The 20,689-nt window shown below is 40.4% G+C and overlaps 1 protein-coding gene across 1 annotated transcript in view; it reads right to left on the bottom strand.

The window, feature by feature from the left end:
- Positions 1–18,786, bottom strand: part of phf14 (PHD finger protein 14) — a 70,389-nt gene extending 51,603 nt beyond the window's left edge. Inside the window, exons 1-11 of the mRNA XM_089022823.1 lie at positions 18,669–18,786; positions 17,361–18,136; positions 16,154–16,286; positions 14,201–14,360; positions 10,027–10,138; positions 7,867–8,004; positions 5,916–6,062; positions 5,561–5,831; positions 4,693–4,799; positions 2,577–2,672; positions 1,374–1,480 (exon numbers count right to left, since the gene is read on the bottom strand). Coding sequence (XP_088878949.1) covers positions 1,374–1,480; positions 2,577–2,672; positions 4,693–4,799; positions 5,561–5,831; positions 5,916–6,062; positions 7,867–8,004; positions 10,027–10,138; positions 14,201–14,360; positions 16,154–16,286; positions 17,361–18,136; positions 18,669–18,786 — 2,165 coding nt within the window. The remainder of the gene's footprint in view (positions 1–1,373; positions 1,481–2,576; positions 2,673–4,692; positions 4,800–5,560; positions 5,832–5,915; positions 6,063–7,866; positions 8,005–10,026; positions 10,139–14,200; positions 14,361–16,153; positions 16,287–17,360; positions 18,137–18,668) is intronic.
- Positions 18,787–20,689: the final 1,903 nt, after the last annotated feature.

The following is a 20,689-nucleotide window of genomic DNA, read 5'->3' as shown; positions in this document are numbered from 1 at the left end:
CGGAGATGGCGAGCTTCAGAACGTCCCGCCCCCTGGTTCGTGATGTCACGCGAAGACGTCTTGCCTTGATCGAGAATCAAAACAATGGCTTCAGATTCGGGAGAAGATGCTTTCTTGTTACTCATCCACTTATGAATATGATTCAAATAGTTCTGAAGAGGAAAGCATACATGTTTGCAATCGATTAAAGAAGTCCTTCCGTATCAATTCGGGCCGTCTGGACTCCAATGTAGCGTCCCAGAAAATGCACAAGATGGCGCCCAACATCAGTTGGAAATGGGCTGATTTGCCCGCTGGGAATTTGTGTCTGCTAGTATCAAATAGTAGTCTTGGTGCAACACACAACGATTCACCATCGCGTTATTCATGTTTTCCTTCTAATTTTGCCATCAACACGAACTTTTCAGACCAAACAAAGTAACCAAAATGTATTGTGTGTCGCTTTGTCGGTCAGGGGCGTTCCCTCCGTGACGTCACTTAGGGCATCGTCATCAACTCGAAAACAAGACTTCCTGAATATTCAGAGAGAGTCTTAAAAGGTAAAATTTAGCTATATGTGGTGGAATGCTAATTGTAAAATGCACTCAATAGAAGTCATTTGAAGTGATTTTACAAATTATGGACACAACTTTACATTCACAACTTTGTATTTCGTTTTTCTACTTTCATTCCTTTCATCACTTTGCTGCTGTGAAATGTAAATTTCTCCACTGTGAGACTAATAAAGGCATATCCAATCCAATCCAACTTGTCCGGAGGCGTCGGTTGTCCTTTGAGATAGCTGGCTGATATTAAAATAAAAAAGCAAATGTGAAACACTGAATGGCTCGCTAAAATGTAATTATGTAAATTAATTGTTGTTATATGAAAAGAACTTCTTCTAGGGTTGAGCCCCGCCCCTTACATTTTTAACAGATCAAATCTGTCCCCCTTTGTAAAAAGTTTGGACACCCCTGACTTAAGCCAAAAGTATCAAAAACTGAATTGAACTAATTTCACGAATATCATGGGAATTATTTTTTATAAGTTCAAATGGCCATTTTATTTAATGTTATATGAGTAATAGCAAGCTAGTCATTAGTTAGTAATTATATCTTAAATATGAAACAGGCTAAATGTGTGCAAATAATTGTAAGCGAACACATAATTGTTCATGTTTGAAGTTCATTTACGGACATCCGAACAATAGCATAATTTATAACAACGTAGGAAAAAGGGAAAAAAGTCAAATGAAAATCTCAATAGAATGTGGGAAAATCATAATTAGCATGAACACCATATCGCTGTACAAAAAGAGAAAATAGCAAGATGTCTGTTGTTTCATGCCGCTGGTACTTGGTGCACTTAGATTTCATTGTGTGCAATTTTCCCACCTGTAGAGAATTGCTGGCAGGCTGGTTGCCTTCCCTGGAGTTCCTCCCTCTTTTTTGCTCGACTTCCTCTCTTTGGGGGCCTTTAGAACAGCTGGAGTGTTTAGTTTCTGAGGAAGGTGGGAGAACCACAAGTTTTCAATTAACAAATTGTATTCAATTTAGCGTATTTTCTATTTTATTTTCATCGTTTGTTTGGCCAGTGGTTGTGACTTATACTCTGGAGCAACTTATGTGTGAAATGATAATATCACATTATATAATTTTCATATTATTTTCACATGAAACAGCAAGAGGACACTCTATACTTTCCACATTGACGGAAATTAATACAAAACAACACACAATGATTTTGACGTAAGCGACATAGTAGAGGAAGCGGAAAGTCTACCTTTTTTTGTGTTTTGTGACACAGACGATGAAGATTTCATTACATTTAACACTTTGGAGTGACACTGATGGTTTGTGAGCATGTTCTTTATGATATTTACGTTACCAGTTCATTGTTTATGTGTCATGTGATGTTAGCATATTGTACACTTATTCAGTTTTTATTTTACTTTTTTTGGGTGGAAAAAAATATTGTGTATTATGCAACAGGGAGGCTTTTCGTTGTTGATGGAGAAAAGAGGGAATGGCTTTCACACATTAAGATTTTTTTTTTCACAGTGGCCGTATTTTTGCACATGTAGGATTTGTTGTAGAGGAGTTTCACTGCAGTGTATTTGAACAAACAAACAAACGTGTGAGTAGTATGAATACTGTGAAATATTTGTGCTTGCAAGTCTGTATTCTATGCTACTATAAGAGGAAATACGTAAATTAAGATGATTATTTGTGGGTGGCCCCGGTAGACGAGTGGTGAGCACGCCAGTTTCACAGTGAGCTCAAGACCCGGTCCGGTCTTCCTATGTGGAATTTGCATGTTCTCCTCGGGCCCGCATGGGTTTTCTCTGGGTCCTCCGGTTTTCCTCTAACATTCCAAAAACATGCATGGCAGACTGATTGAATGCCCTAAATTGTCCCTAGTTGTGAGTGTGAGTGTGAGAGCGCATGGTTGTTTGTCTCTGCCCTGGCCTTGGCTCACAACCAATTCAGGGCGTGCCTGAAGACGGCTGGGATAGGTTCCAGCACCCCCCGCAACACTAATGAGGATAAAAAATGGATAGATTGATGATGATTTGTGTGAAAAGGTGGTACGCGTACCTGGCCAAGGATGTCCCCAAGTAGCGTCCACATAGAATGGCCTTCACTTCGCAAATCTCCATTTACATTTAGCAGCTCCTCTAGAGATTCGCAGAGCTTCAAGCATTCATGCACGACACAGAAAATATTAGATCGGTAGTATAGCACATTCGATTTGTTGTAATTATTGCCAGCACTGTATAGGTTGCATCCACTACAGCTCAATGTTATAACAGCAATGAATATATGGTTCAGACTATAGTTTGGTTGGTCCTGTGATATACTTAGGTAGGACAAAATTAAAATTTTAATATTCATTGTAAGGCGCACTAGGTTGTGGCACTCCTTTTTTGGGGCACTCTAAATAACAAAATTGACTCGACTGTTTTTGGTTCTCGTTTCCCTTCAAAAATGTGACGTACAAAAGAGCAGTGGTGCTTAACCTGGGTTCAATCGAACCCAGCGGTGAATCGTCGCAGAGGATGGAGCCTCTGCGATGGAGTGCAAACATGACTCAACACTTCTATTACTTATGACACACCCACTTGGTCATCTCTGGCTGCAGATGATCACATGACACTGCTTGTCCAATTAGTGCTTCGGTACATTTATTTTGCTCCATAGTCAACACACGTTGACTATGGAGCAAAATAAATGTACCGAAGTTGTGATTTAGTTGTGAAGTATAGTTATGTCTTGAATTTTATTCACTTTATTCTTGTTTTAATGCACGTGTTTTTTCATGTCTTGAATTAGTAAAAAAAAAAATCATTCATGGAGGGTTTGTCAACGAAAAGGTTTCTTCAGCCGTCATCTGTACTTCTTAGAAAGAAAGAATAGGGAATGAAACCAAAAATTCTGAAGATACAAAAAGGAGAGTTGTAGCAGTACATTGCCAGAGTTTCTGAAAAACTACAAAGATTCCTTTGGCAACACAAAATTCCTACTTATGTCAAACCGATGCACTCACTTTAAGGCACAAATGAGTGCATCCAAAAGATAGGCTGCCAAATGAAAAACAAAGTCATGTAGTTCATTTAATACATTGTAAGAATGAAAATTGTCATGAGCAGTACATTGGGGAGACTAAACAAATTCTCAAATAAAGACTATCAACATCGCATATATATATATATATATATATATATATATATATATATATATATATATATATGGCCTAAACTACCAGTAAGACTTTTGATTGGATTACTTAAGCCAAAAGTATCAAAAACTGAATTGAACTAATTTCACTAATTTCATGGGAATTATTTTTCATAAATTCAAATGGCCATTTTATTTAATGTTATATGAGTAATAGCAAGCTAGTCATTAGTTAGTAATTATATCTTAAATATGAAACAGGCTAAATGTGTGCAAATAATTGTAAGCAAACACATAATTGTTCATGTTTGAAGTTCATTTACGGACATCCGAACAATAGCATAATTTATAACAACGTAGGAAAAAGGGAAAAAAGTCAAATGAAAATCTCAATAGAATGTGGGAAAATCATAATTAGCATGAACACACCATATCGCTGTACAAAAAGAGAAAATAGCAAGATGTCTGTTGTTTCATGCCGCTGGTACTTGGTGCACTTAGATTTCATTGTGTGCAATTTTCCCCACCTGTAGAGAATTGCTGGCAGGCTAGTTGCCTTCCCTGGAGTTCCTCCCTCTTTTTTGCTCGACTTCCTCTCTTTGGGGGCGGATATGCCTTTATTTGTCTCATAGTGGAGAAATTTACATTACTACTTTAGTTTGCTGACAAAGTTTCTTGGATTAGTTACCTATTAGCTACCTAGCTTTCTATCTTCTTGAGTTATTCCAGATTGAGTGAACGTTGGCGCGTGTGGCTGCCGCTGCTCAACCACAAAATAACTTATCCTGTGACTGTAAAGTGACCATGACAGTTTCGAAAGGCGCTTATAAATGAAATGCATGATTATTATTATTATTATTATCGCTACTGTGTCAGCTTCATTTTGGCAAATGTAATGCCGGATATTAATGATAGAATTTCAAAGTATTTTACGGTAATGGGGTAACTCATGGGGTTAAAAAAACCAAATTGAGAATTGACCTTTAAATTGTGATTCATGTTGTTAACTGAAGAACATACACAATTGAATGCTTACCTTGTTGTACTCCACATGCAGTTTGTCTTGCTCATTCTCCAGCTTGTCTTTTAAGCTCTTCTGTTCAGAGATGTTGTCCTGGATCTGGATCATTCGCATATTACGCTCTGAATATCATTGGGACAAAAATTATAGTCAAAAACCTGTACTAAGTGTACCAATGACAGACAGGAATTGTATTTATGATTAAATATATACACTTGTAATCTTTTCAGATATGGAATCTGTGAATCATGACACCATAATCATACATTTAGGCGGGCAAAAACATTTGATAAGAATTACATTTGGAAATCAATACTCCACAAGCTACACAGAATAGTAAACACAAAGTAAATGAAACTCTGCATCATTAGTTTCTTTGATATAATATCCTTATTATAGTTACATCCAGAAGTATTTTGACACTGATTTTGTGGTTTGTTAGTTTTTAATGAAGTTATAGTAGAAAACAAAAACAAAATGAAGTGTTCAGACAAGCACGTCAACGTGGTCTTACGCACAAAGTCAAGGTCCGGGGGCCAAATCTGGCCCGCCACATCATTTTATTCGGCCCGCGAACGCAAATCAAACATGTCAAGTTCTCTGACGCTTGCTAAAGTCCAAACCAACATTTCAAATTGTCCCATGTTAACCACAATTCCAGTCATTATGTTTTACTTCAAATTTGAAAAGTAGTTATTCATTAATTTGTTGTGCGCTCTATATGTAATATGTGGAGGGCATTAAACATTGTAATGGTTTATCCAAATTTATAATGGCCCCCCGAGAGGAAACTGTAATTACGGCAAATAAATGACTTTGACACCCCTGCATTAGACAATGGAATAAACACTGACGGGACGTAGGAAGTATCAGACTTTCTTACCCAAGTAGTAATTGACAAAGTCCGCGGTGAGTGCAGGCTGCTTGTGTTTCCGCCGACCATCCATGCTAGCATTGGTGTCGGAAGTGTCGACCGGGAAAATGTCTGTGCTGATCCCCATCAGTTCTGCCTTTCTCATTAACTTCCTGATGGCTGAGGCACTGGAGGTCAGAGGTCGCGGCAGCTTCTCCCTGGGCACCCACGCTTGAGGGCGCGTGTTCCTTGACAACTCTGCTTTTGTGCGGTATTGCTGCAGGCGGGTTGTGATTCGGACCTATGGGCGCAAATGCACGTGTATAAGTTTAGTTTATGCTCTGCTGGAGGACCTTACACAACAACAAAATATCAGCCATTGTACCTGAGCTTCAGGAGTGAGCTGTTTCTCTCTTTCAAGCAGAGACACCTTACAGTAAGACTGCAAGGCCAAGTAGTTCTTTCTTTTCCACTTCCTGTCAAAGCGATCTGCATGCTGCTTGCAGTAGGCAAAAAATGGATCTGCAATATCCTAGAGATCACAAAATATTGAGATTTATTTGAATGCTACAAATAGACGGATGGTATCTTTTTGCTTCCTTGGTGGGATCCTCACATCTCCAAAACTGACTTTTTATAAAGGCCAAAAAACAACACATCTGAGGTCCAACATGGCGCAGAGTCGGCAGATGTCAGCACCTTGCTGCACTTTTGAAGTTTACAAAAATTAACTTGGATGTTCCAATACTGTATATACTAAGGACCAGATGAAACCACAGTTAAGTTGTTTGTGGATGCACACTAACATCAAAACATCATCAAAGCTGTGTGCCATCATGGTTTGGGGGTGCTTAACGTTCTCTTCATTGAAGCAAAAAATTATTTCCCAAGTTTACAAAGATATTTTTGGATACATCTGGAAATTTAAAAAACGGAAAAAGTGTGTATCCCAAAAATTAATTTCCCTGAGGAAACCATTAAAATGAGAATAATCCGTTCCCGGGTCCGCATAAAACATAATTTTCTACATTCTAATTTTCTAAGCCTTAAAACTACACAAAATATACCTTATTTTATGTATAATAAATTTGCTATAGTATTATAATTAAAGAAATAAACTGTACCGTATAACAAAGTCGTTTTATTTACCTTGTGATGGTCGTTGATGGCTTGATGGAATGGATCGCTTTTTGCATAAAGTGTCCCAAGGAGCTCTGGGTTGGTTGTACATCTTGGAAGTTGTGATATTACAACAGCAACAGACGCAAGCAGACACACTAGAAACATCATTAATAGCTGGTTCCCTTGCTTGTATTTTCATTCCAAATTGAACTGATGGCTCGTGCAGGTTATTTGAAGATGGGAATTTTAACCTTGCAGTCTACACTCTGCCTTTGAACTATCAAAGTTGAAACGAGTCCAAATGTCACTGTTTTCTATCCATTTTGTCACTCTCTCTCTGTCGTCTGCCTGTCTCTTTAATGTTTAAACCAAGCCCCCTCACTGCTGCGTTCTTGACCAATCACGTGGCTTTAACCAAAGACTGGGGGCGGGGAATAGAGGACAAAAAAATGTCGGCAGCCATTTTCTTTTTTGGAGAATGCCTTCACTCTCTGTCTGTCTGTCTGTAACCCCCCCCCCCCCTCACTGCTGCGTTCTTGACCAATCACGTGGCTTTAACCGACGACTGGGGGCAGGGAATACAGGACCAAAACAAGCCTGTATTTTCTTTTAGGATCACTCATTGTGGCAGCTCCGTGTGTATGCCGAAAAATAGTTTGTATGCCAAGGTGAAATTTTCATAAATTTAACGTTCGTAAACCAAAGAGTTCGTAAGCCAAGGTGTCACTGCAATTGAAATGGAGTTGTTTAAAGCCTGAGAAATCGTTTTGTATCCAAATCCGGCTTTAAACTTCTCCACAAGAGTATCCCGGACCTGCCTGGTGTGTTCCTTAGTTTTCACGATGCTCTCTGCACTTCAAACAGAACCCTGAGACTATCACAGAGCAGGTGCATTTATACGGAGACTTGGTTACACACAGGTGGATTCTATTTATCATCATCAGTCAGTGAGGACAACATTGGATCATTCGGAGATCCTCACTGAACTTCTGGAGTTAGTTTGCTGCACTGAAATAATTATTGCACGCTACACTTTTCAGTATCCAATAAATGTTGTTCCACTTCACGATTGTGTCCCACTTGTTGTTAAGTCTTGACAAAATTTATTAAATTTTCATCTCTTTATGTTTGAAGCCTGAAATGTGGTGAAAGGTTGCCAGATTCAAGGGGGCCAAATACTTTTGCAAGGTACCGTAACACCTTCTTTTCCCCACCTCTTCCGCAGCAGCTTCTGACAGGAGCCCCTCCTTCTGTGCACAAGTGACATGGAAATAGGACCGACACATTCCTGCATCACAGCTGATGCACACACCAGTTCGAGCAAAGCGGTTATCTTCACAGAAACTGCATTCCTAAAAGAACGAGAAAAAAAAAACACTTGCTTTCGATTTCATTCAAATAAACAAATTGCCATCTTCCACCTAGTCTTTGTTTGGTTTTCAAACTGTGCCTCTCGTGAGGTGAAAGTCCGAAGGGGAAAGCTCAGGACTGTAAGGAGCCCAGCTTGTTGATGGTCTGCACTGTTCTGTTTGCTACGTGAGGCCTTGCATTGTCATGATCCAAGATGACTGTCCGATTGATGGACCTTTCTTTGTTTTCTTTGTCTTTCTTGACCGGCCGGTATTGTATTGCAATGTATTGTTATTGCCTTTGCGTTGTGGATCCATTGGATGCCACAATTTTAGTTTCTATTCCATGTGCCTCATTATGAAAACTATTTTGAAATGGGCCATCCGCAGTTCACAGTAATTGGCACCAGCTCATGATCGCTCATGGGACACTGGTTGAGAATCACTGGCTTTTTGGCTGCCACCCAACTGCAGACTAAGCATGAAGAGACCCTGTGGACCGTTTTACAATATTTTTGTGTGTGTGGGAGGCGGGGGGGGGGGGGGGGTGACCTGGTTTTAACATGGCACAAAGTGGAGTTGTAGAGTTTCCCTTGTAAAGAAGCCTTTGCAGGGCAATGTACCATCCAGTGGAAAATTCCTCATGAATATTCCATTCAGCTGTAAAGAAGTAGGGTGCTTGCGGGGGACTGAATGTCTGAGAACCACTAATCTGGCAGTTAATTGCTGCATTTATAAAATAAAGGAGGTTAACTGAAGGCGTTTTAACTTGAAACCAGAAAGCCATTGGATTGCCCTCTAGATTTAATAGAAGGGGGAAGAAAACTCCAGGTTTTCCTGTGTTAAATATTGCACACTTAGCATTTATTTGCAAAGGTGGATTTCCCCCATCTGCAGTACCTTCTGAAAGTTGCCCCCCCCCCCGAGGTGTTTGATTTATTTTGCTGTTTTCTCTGCCCTCCTATTGGGTTAAGATCAAATGATGTTTGTCACTGTGTCAACTGTGGACATGTGAAGTTCTTTGAGACTCAAATTGTGATGAAGGGAAGGCCTGTAGAAGATGTATAATAAATAGCACAACATTCGCCCATGCAATGCGTATATTGAAAAGACATGCAATAAATTAAATATGGAACTGTGTGCTTTTGCAACTTTGAGTGGTCAGGTGCAACTTTAAAAGCGGATCTCCATCCAGTAGGTGAATAGTATCTGGCGACATTACAAACAATAAGATAAGAATAATAGCAGTGGTGTCATTGGAAACATACATTGAGCAACTCTGTTAGCTCTTTTTGCGCTTGTTCATGTCCTCAACTTATTCACAAATTTCCTATTTACTTTTATGTTTAAGTTTCATTCAAAATGGTTCGAACTCATTGTGCCTTGTGTTCTTCAAAAACAACTACACAAGCCCCCCAAAACATTCATTCATCTTGATTCCGTGTATGAGTGATTAACTCGGTTCCTTTGGTTATTCATGGCAAAGGACTTTGTTTCACATTTTGTCGTTCGTCATAGTAATTTACTGTTTGCATTATTTATTCTCCATTGACTGTAAAATTTCTTTTTGTGTGTAAAATTCTTTTTTGCAAAAAATCAAAGTTGCATTTTGGTCTAGATTTTATTGTTTAAAAAAAATCAGCGACTTGTGTGGAAAAGTGGATCAGAAAATGAATGGATGTTTCAAGAATGAACAACTATTACCACAAATAAATACCAGCCTCGACACAGGCCAGGAATCCGAAGAAAAAAAAAAAAGAAAGATTTTTGCATTATCATTCAAAATCATTGACTATCTCCCCACCCCCCACTTTGTTCATTTATTTGGGATATCTTTGCAAGACATTTGCTTCATCTGAAACAAATGAAACAAGTGCGAAAGCAAGGGGGAAAAAAAAGAAAAAAGAAAAAAAAATGCTCTATCTGAAACATCTACGTGCAAAAGCATGGGGGAAAAACATGAAATCAGGGAAGGGAAAAATGTTTTTTCACAGCATTGGACATCAATATAGAAAAATGACTTGCCTTAGCCCCATACTTGGAATAATTCATCTCTGTGAGAGTCACCGGTCGTAGTTTATCGATGTCTCCAAACGCAACTCCGGGAACGTAAAGTGCGCATACCACATGCACCCATCTGTAAAGATCGAAGAATGACATTAAAATAGCTGAAACTTGTGAAGAGAAATGACAAGTTGATGGTAGGACTGCGTTAGCATATTGTTTCAGGAAAGATGCCGGAAAATTATCATGTTATGTTTCTTTTAGACTTTCTCAAGCGAACAAAGCTGCATAGTAATCGTTGGGATTGGTCCAGTGTAACAGCAATGGGTGAGCTTCATACTACACAATGGAACATTTTGGCATTTCTCGTGGCGCTGTTTCATGAGTTATAGTAACACATAAATTCCAGACAGCTGTTTGTGCATCTGCAGCGACAGTGCTCTCTGGAGTGACCTTGCAAAAAGCAAGACTCCCAATAGCACGTGTGAAGAAAAAAATGGACACTTGTCCATGTAATAAGTCCATGTAAACATGTAAACATTTTGCTTTACATTTCAGTGAGCCATTCTGTGTTTCATGTTTGCTTTTGTATTTTAATTTTCAGCTGTCATAAGCATGTTTTTGGTTCATTTGAAACATGCATATCAGAATTTAACCGGTGTCTGAAACTCATGACAAAAAGTTAGCGGACATCCGGGCAGACAACTCTAAAAAGTTGCCTGCCCGGCCATAAAGTTGTCTGCCCTATTTTTCACAACTTGAAACACAATAAGACGACTAATCGCAAAAAACGAAGTATAAATGATTTTTTTACATTAAGGAAGTACCTACCGCAAATGCTCCCTTGCTTAATTGATGGTAAATATCCCTTGCTGAAGATTTTGCTCCAGTTGTCGTTTGTCGCCATGGTGCACAATGCAATGTTTGCGTTGCGTTGTCTACTCAAAGCCACGTGGCCTCCTCTTTCTAAGCGGCTTTCAAAACTTTCAAGTACACTTTTCAGTCACGGTATAGTCCAAAGCACGAAACCACCCGGTCACCCGGGCAGAGACGTTTTGAAACGAACAATCGTTCATTTGGCAATTTGCATACTCTGCACGGCAGCCAATCAGAAGCCTGTTTCGTGCTTCGGACGGAAGTATACGCCGAAACATGTCAGGTATTTGAACACCTACAATACACTGTCTGTCAGAAAGGAATCGGAATAATAGGAATAAGAAGGAGGATGAAGAGGAGAATAGGAATCTGTTTTAAATCAGAAAAGAATCTATTTTAAATTAGATATCAAGTAGACAGGATGAACTTAATACAACTATTACTAAAAAGATTCTGTCTGACACAAATTGACTTGTGCATTTGCCGACACAAACTCAAAAGACAATTACTCTGTGAGCTTTATGCAACCATAATGAAACGTATAGTAAACTAGTGACTAAACAAAGGACAACTTAAACAAGCAACACTAATAAAGCGATTTGGCCTCTTGTGAATGTGAGCTCATGAGGTTTATATCCCTTTTAGTTTCATCAAGTGTCTTCAAAACCTTTTATTTCATTATTTTATAATGCCATGCGTATTTATATATTTCATGTCCGTGCTTGTGACCAGTTTGCATAGCTTTGTTACAGTTCCCGCAGCTGTGAACGTTCTAAATACCATATTTTCCAGACTATAAGGCGCACCGGATGATAAGGCGCACCTTCAATGAACGACATTTTTTTCTTCCAGAAATAAGGTACACAGAATTATAACGTGCATGGTCAACTTTTAATAATAATATATTTCACAATCACCCATCAAAACTCTCAAGGACACTTTACAGTCACAGGTTACGTTTTTCTGCGGGTGTACAACGGCAGCCAGACGTGCCAGCGCTCACTCAACCTGGAAGTAACCCGGAAGTAACACACAGTACTAACTCAAACATAAATTGATCATCGGCACACGAACATTCAAATAAAGTAAAACTACTCACCATTTGAAAAGATTGAAAGGTTTTAGGTGTGCCTTGTAGTGTGGAAAATACAATACAATAATACTGTATTGTATCGTATCCCCTTTAGCGTCGTCTCGTGAATGCACAATGCAACCGCAGCCACAATTACAGTTTCTATTCTATCCGCCTGATAATCCACTTTGCACTATATATGAAAACAGTTTTAAAATAAGACATTCATTGAAGGTACGCCTTATAATCAGAAGCGCCTTAAAGTACAAGCAATACGATCCGCATAAGACAAACACTTCTAAATCAGGACATCTTATATTTTATGAGATGAAATATTCACTCAAAGATTTTAGTTGGCCCAGACTTGCGTTTTGTGTCACACAATTTCAAATGCAGATTGGGAAGAGAATCCAAAGTCCAATATAGAGATATCCATCTCGAGCAAGCAAGCGCTTCACAGTTTAATTTGCTGTGTTTTTCATGCTCTACTGAAGTAGTAAATTTGGCTGCAGCCTGGCTAAGGAGCACTATCAGCGATAACGTGGCTGAAGTCTCCACGCTTCACAAAACACACTCTTTTCTCTTATTCCCTTTATTTCATTCTCTCTTCTCTTCCTCCTCTCATTCCTCTACCAGCCTCATCCTTAGAGGACAACCGACACCATTTTTTTGCTTCCTAACTGACATCAAAAAAACGTTTTATAGCATCTAAAATACCCAAAACACGCAGGCTGATATTTTAGTCAAATCCAAAACACCAATAAAAATGACTTAAAGTGTCCTAAAACTGCCAAAATGAGCTCGGAACTAGGGGAGATTCAGAAAGTCCCGCCCCCTTGTTCGTGACGTCACGCCAGGATACTCCTTCACAAACTGCCTTGCTCCAGAATCAAAACAATGGCTTCAGAGAGTTCAGAATCTGAGAAGATACTTTCTTGTTACTCATCCAGTTATGAATATGATTAAAATAGTTCTGAAGTGGAAAGCATAAATGTTTGCAATCGATTCAAGAAGTCCTCCCGTGTCAATTCGAGCCGTCTGGACTCCAATGTAGCGCCCAGAAAATGCACAAGATGGCGCACAAGCTCCGTTGGAAATGCGCTGATTTGTCCGCTGGGAATTTGTGTAAACTTACACCTTCTTTATGCGTGTTACCGCAATTGGCTGCGCCACACAACGATTCACCATCGCGTTATTTATGTAGTTTTCCTTCAGACAAAAAAAGTACCCAAAATGCCTTGTGTGTCGCTTCCTCGGTCAGGGGCGTTCCCTCCGTGACGTCACTTGGGACATCGTCATCAACTCGAAAACAAGACTTCATGAATATTTAGCGCGAGTCTTAAAAGGTCAAATATAGCTATATGCATGCGGTTGAATCTTTGTAAAATGCGCTGAGTAGAAGTCATTTGAAGTGATTTTACAAATTATGGAGGCAACTTGTCCGGAGTTGTCGGTTGGCCTTTAAGCATACCTGTCAACCTCCACTGCTCCATGCCTCGTATTTTCCCGTACACCATATTTTTTCCAAACGTGTTTATTTATGTAGTTTAACATGTTATATCGTACATGTGTTTGGTTATATCATTCTGTATATATTCTTAATAAATATTGAAATTACAAGTGTTGCTTAATTACTACAGTGTTCTCTATTGTATGATCGATATGTTTGCCAGACTTCTGTTTTTGGCGTGGCTCTTTGTATCAAAATGCGCCTTTAAATCATAGAAACCGGAGGCAGCTACTTTCACGTCTTTTTTGCAAGCAACACAATACGAATATTCCACACCTTTCTTCGAAGCTCGTATCAATCCCTCGTATCGTCCTGACTTTCGCTTTGTTCACGTGTGATCGGAATGATGCAATGGGAAATCCTCAGGCGGCAGGCGCATGCGCACAGTAGCATCAAACCGCTCGCTTCATTTGCAATAAAAAAATGATAACGAGATGGAGGCTACCACGGCGAACTCGTTTGACTTGATTGATTTGTCGTTTCGTGATAGTCGGTGCATACCAGATGGTCCCCATAAATGACAAATTTCTTGTACGTCGTAAACGTGTTAAAATGCATAATAAACGTACAGGTTGACAGGTATGTTTAAGTCAATTTTCTCTTCTGCAACTGAACATGAGTACAATTCAAATAATGCACGCCAGGCTATACCATTTGTACTTGATTTTGCATACATTTCATTGGTGACCTGGAAATGGCATAGCTCGAATGGGTCTTTCCTGCTAGCGTTAGCCTACCTCCCGGCATCTGTCTCTTTGAAGATACCATCCTGGTTGGGGCAAAGCTCGCAACTTGGCATCACTCCATTCTTACAGGCGTCACAAAACCAAGGTTCTGTTGAGTTCTCTGATGCTGAGCTCATGATAGAGTCACTCTCCCCATCAACGCCATAACACCCTGAAAATACAGCAAATCTTTGATGTGGCAGAAATACAAATGTGACAGAATCTTATTACAATGTCAACCTTCCACAATTCTATTTTCAATAAGTAAAAGAGTGCTTTCATTTTACAAATTACTGTTGTGATCAACATTTCAGGAAGCCTATAGTGTTCAGTCGTTGAGCAAATTATTTGTATTCAGAGGAACCTTGGCATGTACAAACATCTCTGACAATGTATTGCTGGGCGTCCTAATCCCCCTGGTAATTTAAACCTGTCTATCTCATCAAACACCGCAGCATTACCAATTTGCTTGAATAAATAAATGAAGCCGAACTGAAGCAAGAGAAACAAAAACAAAATCCTTCTCCAAATTTCCTGTGGTCAGCAATCCCATTGCTATGGTGATTCGGTTGCTATGGCAGCTTTTACAGATGTGAGAATGGTCGTCATTACAAATGAGAGAAGGAAGCAGTAGTCTGCCTCTGTCGGGGAGATAACGCTAACTTCTAATTTAGTAGACGATCCTTGAGGCATGGTGAGCAATGAGAAACTCGCACAAATCCCAAACTTAGTTTTCTACATGCCCAACGGGTGCTTTTCAAGAGTCCAAGTGGCCATCAAATGCAAGAATTGCAGCAGTCATTAATTCAGCTTGACACTCCATTTTTTTGGGGTGCATGCATGGCCCTTTGTGATTGTGAACGTTTTTAATGTCTGGATATGGCACGAACCCCTTTACAAATGTTAAGGGTCTGACACATCATTTTTCTTTAATTGTTACTTTTGGAGGTGGGGGAGTTAAATGGCTGCAATTGGCAGGGGCATCGGTCAATGAAAAGGCACAATGTATTTTACCCAAAAACTGCTAAGCTCCATTCCATCAATGAATTTTAGAGTAGTAGAGTTATAGTACGGATGGATGGATCATTTGATGGTCACAACATAACTTGACTGGAACCGACCACATGAGCAACCAACCAACCAGATGGTGCTATGGGCCAACTCATCCAGGATATTGTTACGGGATAGTTGAATTATCCAAAATATCCAAATTTACACAGTTTATAATTGATATCGTGTCACTTGTAAGATTACGGTATTTTTCTTTGGACTGTTGGGCGCACCTTCAATGAATGGCCTATTTCTAAACTGTTTCATAAACTGGGTACACTATTAATAATAATAATAATAATAATAACCCATTTCATTTGTAAGCACCTTTCAAAACTCTCAAGGTCACTTTACAGGCACAGGATCAGTTTTTCTGTGGGTGAGCAGCGGCAGCCACATGCGCCAGCGTAGACTCACCCCGGAATAACTCAAATAGATAGACAGTTAGCTAGCTAGCTAATAGATATCTAATAGATAGCTAGCTCGCTAGGTAGATGCCTAATAGATAGCAAATACATAGCTAGCTATGAAGCCAGTTTGATAGCTAGCTAGTTAGCTAAATAGCCAGCTAGATAGCTAGCTGGGTAGCCAGCTAGGGAACTAGGAAGATAGCGAGATAGCCAGCTAGAGAGCTCACAACGCAAGGAAAAAAACATATTGTGAATTGTGAATCATATCAGTCAAATAAACGGGGGACAATAAACACCATATGACAACAACTAAACAATGAAATAAACAGCAGATGGCTCCCAACAACGGCGCATTGGTCAGTAACATTTCAAAAATGTTATAAAAATAGTTGTTAAAAGTCACAAAATACATTCAACACCAAAAACCAAAGTAAAGAGTACCTTCAACTCATTGATATTTTAACAACCAATCCATAGAAATAAAGTAGAATGAAGTGAATCTTACCTTCGTGCACAGTCGCACCACAATTGTCACATTGAATGATCTCATCTGCATCTTCGCTGTTGTCTCCCAGGCAAACTGAGCAGATTAGAATGTGCTGCGCGCTCCAGGCTTGGGACCGATCTAACAAGGCATCCTGTTAACACACACACACACCCCCCAAAAAAGAAAAAAGAGAACAGGTAAACTGTGGCGCTGCTGAACCCTTCTATTCACGGCCTTTCACAAATTTATTTGGGATTTGAAAATATGACGGAGAGCGCCATTCACGAATGTGTTTGGGTTTTGTTTTTTTTTTCTTGCTGGCCAGACCTCTGGCAATATTTTTGATATACCAAACTGCTTACAGTTCAATTATAAATCTTATAACTTTTAGTGTCATTTTTATCATTTTATATTTTGTATTATCGATTTTTATTACTGTGTCGTTCTGCTGACCCAAATACGCACGGCTTCCCACGGATACGGGCTTTTGAAAAATCGCTCTCCCTTCTAACGGAGAAGGCAGAAGAGGTCGCGTGGACCCCACGCGGCGCTCTCGTCGTACCGATCCCGCGCGCCCGAACGCCGACAGCCGATTCGCCTCGGCTTTCGCCCTGACCGGCGTCGGGGGAACCCTTGACACGGGCGACGACGCCTGCCTCGGCGTCGGTTGACACCCCCCGCCGCCGGTGCCATTGTGACAGGTAGCGCAACACCATCAGGCGCTGGCTGGCCAAACTTGTCGTGTGCGTGGGTGAAGAGACAGTTATTTTGTATCCTCCTTTTGTGCAATGCTGTAATATTCTCTGTTAAGATAAATGAGGCATGCTGAATGTTGAGCGGATCTGGCAATGCAGCCACAACGCTACATATGGTCCTTTGACAGCGATAAAAGAAATAGTTCTGGTACAACGCTGAGAAGCGGTTTGCTGTCTGTGCTCCGGCAAATAAACATCCTACTTGTTCAATCGAAACAAGAAGGGCCATCTCGATTATTCTACCAATTGCACGCTGCAGATCTCAACAGCTGCCACTGTAGCGGTCCCAGCCATAGAATTTTAAAAAAGGGTCTGGCCGTCATTGGCGTAACTCGCACCGGTCGTAAATCGGATGTTGCCTGGATAGGAATTGCTGAAATGACAGCCACTTTTGCGGCGCCATCTTGAAGTCAAATTTAATAATAGTATGACAGGATATCTAATCTCATCTCATCTCATGATACACTTACCTCATTTCCTTTTCCTTGGGACATGCTGTCATTTGTTAATTCGTCGTCAAAAGGATTGGCACTCTTAGCCTTTTTATTGGGTTTCTTCGCCTCCTTGTCACTTTCACTGCTACTGTTGTTTTCATCATCATCATCCTTATCATCCTCATCCTCGCTGTCCTCATTTGCATCATCATCGTCGTCGTCAGCATTATCATCCTTGTCATCATCATCATCATCATCATCGTCCTCATCGTCGTCACAGTCATTATCATCTGCAACGGCGCCATCATCGTCTTCTGTGCCACCTCCTTTCTGGGTGGCAGCTTTGCCTTTTTTCTTCCCCGCTGCGGGTCTCCAGTCATTGTCATCCTCGCTGTCATAGTCATCCATTTCATTCAGTTCTTCCATGGTTGTAAAGTCAAGCTGTGGACGGTTGCGGCGAAAGTTCCATTTTTTGGGCTCGGTTTCATCAGCATTATCGCTTCCAGGCCCGGATGTCAAGGTCGAGGCACTACCACCCTCTACGCTGGACTCAAGCTCCAACAGCTTCTTGCTCTTTCGTCTGCTTTTGGGTGGGCTGACAGCAGGGGTGTCTTTTGTCAAGGCATCTGAGGAGCTTTGATGTTTTGACTTCTCCTCATCTTCAGCTCGATTGTCCTCAGCGTCCAGATCTTTGGGTTCTTCTTCATCTGTACCATTATCAATCGAAACTACATTGTCGGATTCACTTTCAGAACCTGCAGCACTTGGTTTAGAACCTTCCTCATCGCTGCCGTTGCCGGTTCCATCCGATCCTATTACAACACAAGACAAATGGAAAATTAGACTCTCTCAAATGTCGGCGTTTGGATTCTGAAGTGTTCTAAAACTTGGTTGCTTTTAGCTGTGCCGAACAATCATCCGAATGTGATCTCAGCTCACCTCACTTCTCTCAAGACTGTAGAGCACAGGTGTCAAAGTCAAGACCCGGGAACCTAGTCTGGCCACTCACAACATTTTATTCAGCCCGCAAAAGGAAATCAAACTTCCATGATGACAGCTAAAGTCCGAACCAAAATTTCTAATTTTCCCATGTAAACCACAAAACGTTTTTTTTTAACTTCAAATTTGAAAACTAGTTATTCATTAATTCGCTTTGCGCTCTATATGTACCGTAATATGTGGAGGGGATTAAACATTCTAATGGCTTCCCTAAATTCATAACAGCCCCGGAGAAGAAACCGTAACTACAATGTGGCCCGCGGCAAAAAAATGAGTTTGACACACTTGCTGTATAGCAATGGGTGAGACTGCATCCGAAGAAGAGAAATAGAAACAAATGCATACCTGAGGCATCTCCAACTTCAAAGTCACTGTCGTCTGAGCTGTTATAATCCAAGGCATCGAGAAGAGAGGCAGCCAGCGGTTTCACCTGACGGCGCTTTAAACCACGGTCCACTAACATGAAACAGTTGCAGAAAACATAGTTAGGTTTTCACGATTTTACAATGAGAGGTTTACAATAAAAGCAGTTGTAAGAAACTAACTGTCCCAGAAAATATTCTGTGGTCTCTTTGAATCAACAACCAATCAGCATTGAGCAAATCATTTTTTTAAACAGTTGCAAAAAAAAGCACACATTCAACGTGATGCTGGTTAACATGAAAGAGTGTTATCAGAATCAGAAAGACTTTAACAGTCCAACAAAGGGGAAATTTGCATCCAATATCCAAAAGGATTTAAAATTGCAACCTAAGGACTTCGCCTATATTTAGGGGTCTGTCATATCCTTTTTTTAAGTGAACATATGTTGTTGATGGGATTAGGGGGGGGCGAAACAAGTATGTGTAGTTGGTCAGTGGAACACCAGCCCACCAATTGTTCCGAGTCAGGATCAAGGGTGCTCTTGGTGGGCTTTCACTGGAGTATGCTAAGAGTTTGGAAGCTGCTGAGAATGTTAATTTTAAAAAATGCGTTATCATTGTGCTCTTTGCTTGTGGTTTTGACCACACTTCTCCTCTGTGCCTCGATTAGGATCACCACCTTATCGCGGTGAGGCACTTTGCGCGTCTTCATGACGCAAGAGCTATGACGGCTGGAGTCTTGTACTCCTAGCAGGGTCATCCAACCCGAACAGGTCGAAGGGTAGCGGCCAGACAAAGAGTGATGCCAAATCCGCACCCGGGAACAGGCATAGGCGGAGTCCAACAAATCGGATCACTGGCAGCGCCCTGCAACCGTACTAACCTGATGGTCGTCTCGAGTCCTCACACATGCCACCGTAATACAGTGGGTGTGGCCTAGTTTGTGGAGGAAGGAATCGCGAGCCCCATCCCTCACACTAAATCCACTAGTAGCGCAGGCTTAAAAGACAACCGACACATTTTTTTTTGTTTCCTAACTGACATCAGAATGGTACTGACGCAGAAGGGTATTTTTAGTCAAATGAAAAACACTAATAAAAATGACTTAAAGTGTCCAAAAACTACTTCAAAATGAACCCGGAAATGGCCAGTTCAGAAGGTCCCGCCCCCTTGTTCACGGCATCATGCCAAGACATCTTGCCTTGCTCGACAATCAAAGCAATGGCTTCAGATTCGGAAAAGATGCTTTCTTGTTACTCATCCAATTATGAATATGATTCAAATAGTTCTGAAGAGGAAAGCATAAATGTTTGCAATCGATTAAAGAAGTCATTCCGTATCAATTCGAGCTGTCTGGACTCCAATGTAGCGTCCATAAAATGCACAAGATGGCGCCCAAGCTACGTTGGATATGGGCTGATTTGTCTGCTGGGCTTTTGTGTCAGCTCGTTTCAAATAGTAGTCTTGGTTCAACACACAACGATTCACCATCGCGTTATTTATATGTTTTCCTTCTAATTTCTCCATCACCACAAAGTTTTCAGACCAGACAAACTACCCAAAAACGCATTGTGTGTCACTTTCTCTGTTAGGGGCGTTCAAGACGTGACGTCACAGTTAGTATCGTCACCAACTCAAAAACAAGACTTCCTGAAATGTCCTCATCTGTTTCAAGCCCATCCAATAATTCTAACAAATGTTTTCTCAAGCATCAAAATGCATGAACATATGCCACAAATACACATTACAGTAAATAAAAATGATGGTTATTTAACGTTTAACTGAGTTCTCTCACAAGTGTTTTTTTTTTTTGCCCGGTGTTTTGTAATGAACTGATCCAAAGACATTTCTTTTGACAGCTTTTAAAAGTCCTTCTGAAAGGACAACTGACACCTCTGGACAAGTTGTGTCCATAATTTGTAAAATAACTTCAAATGACTTCTATTGAGCGTATTTTACAAAGATTCCACCGCATAGAGCTATATTTTACGTTTTAAGACGCGC

This window comes from Hippocampus bargibanti, linkage group LG20 (genome assembly GCF_051943395.1).
Source record: "Hippocampus bargibanti isolate YZ-2025 linkage group LG20, ASM5194339v1, whole genome shotgun sequence".
Taxonomy (NCBI): domain Eukaryota; kingdom Metazoa; phylum Chordata; class Actinopteri; order Syngnathiformes; family Syngnathidae; genus Hippocampus; species Hippocampus bargibanti.
This window is presented reverse-complemented; position numbering and strand designations above follow the sequence as displayed.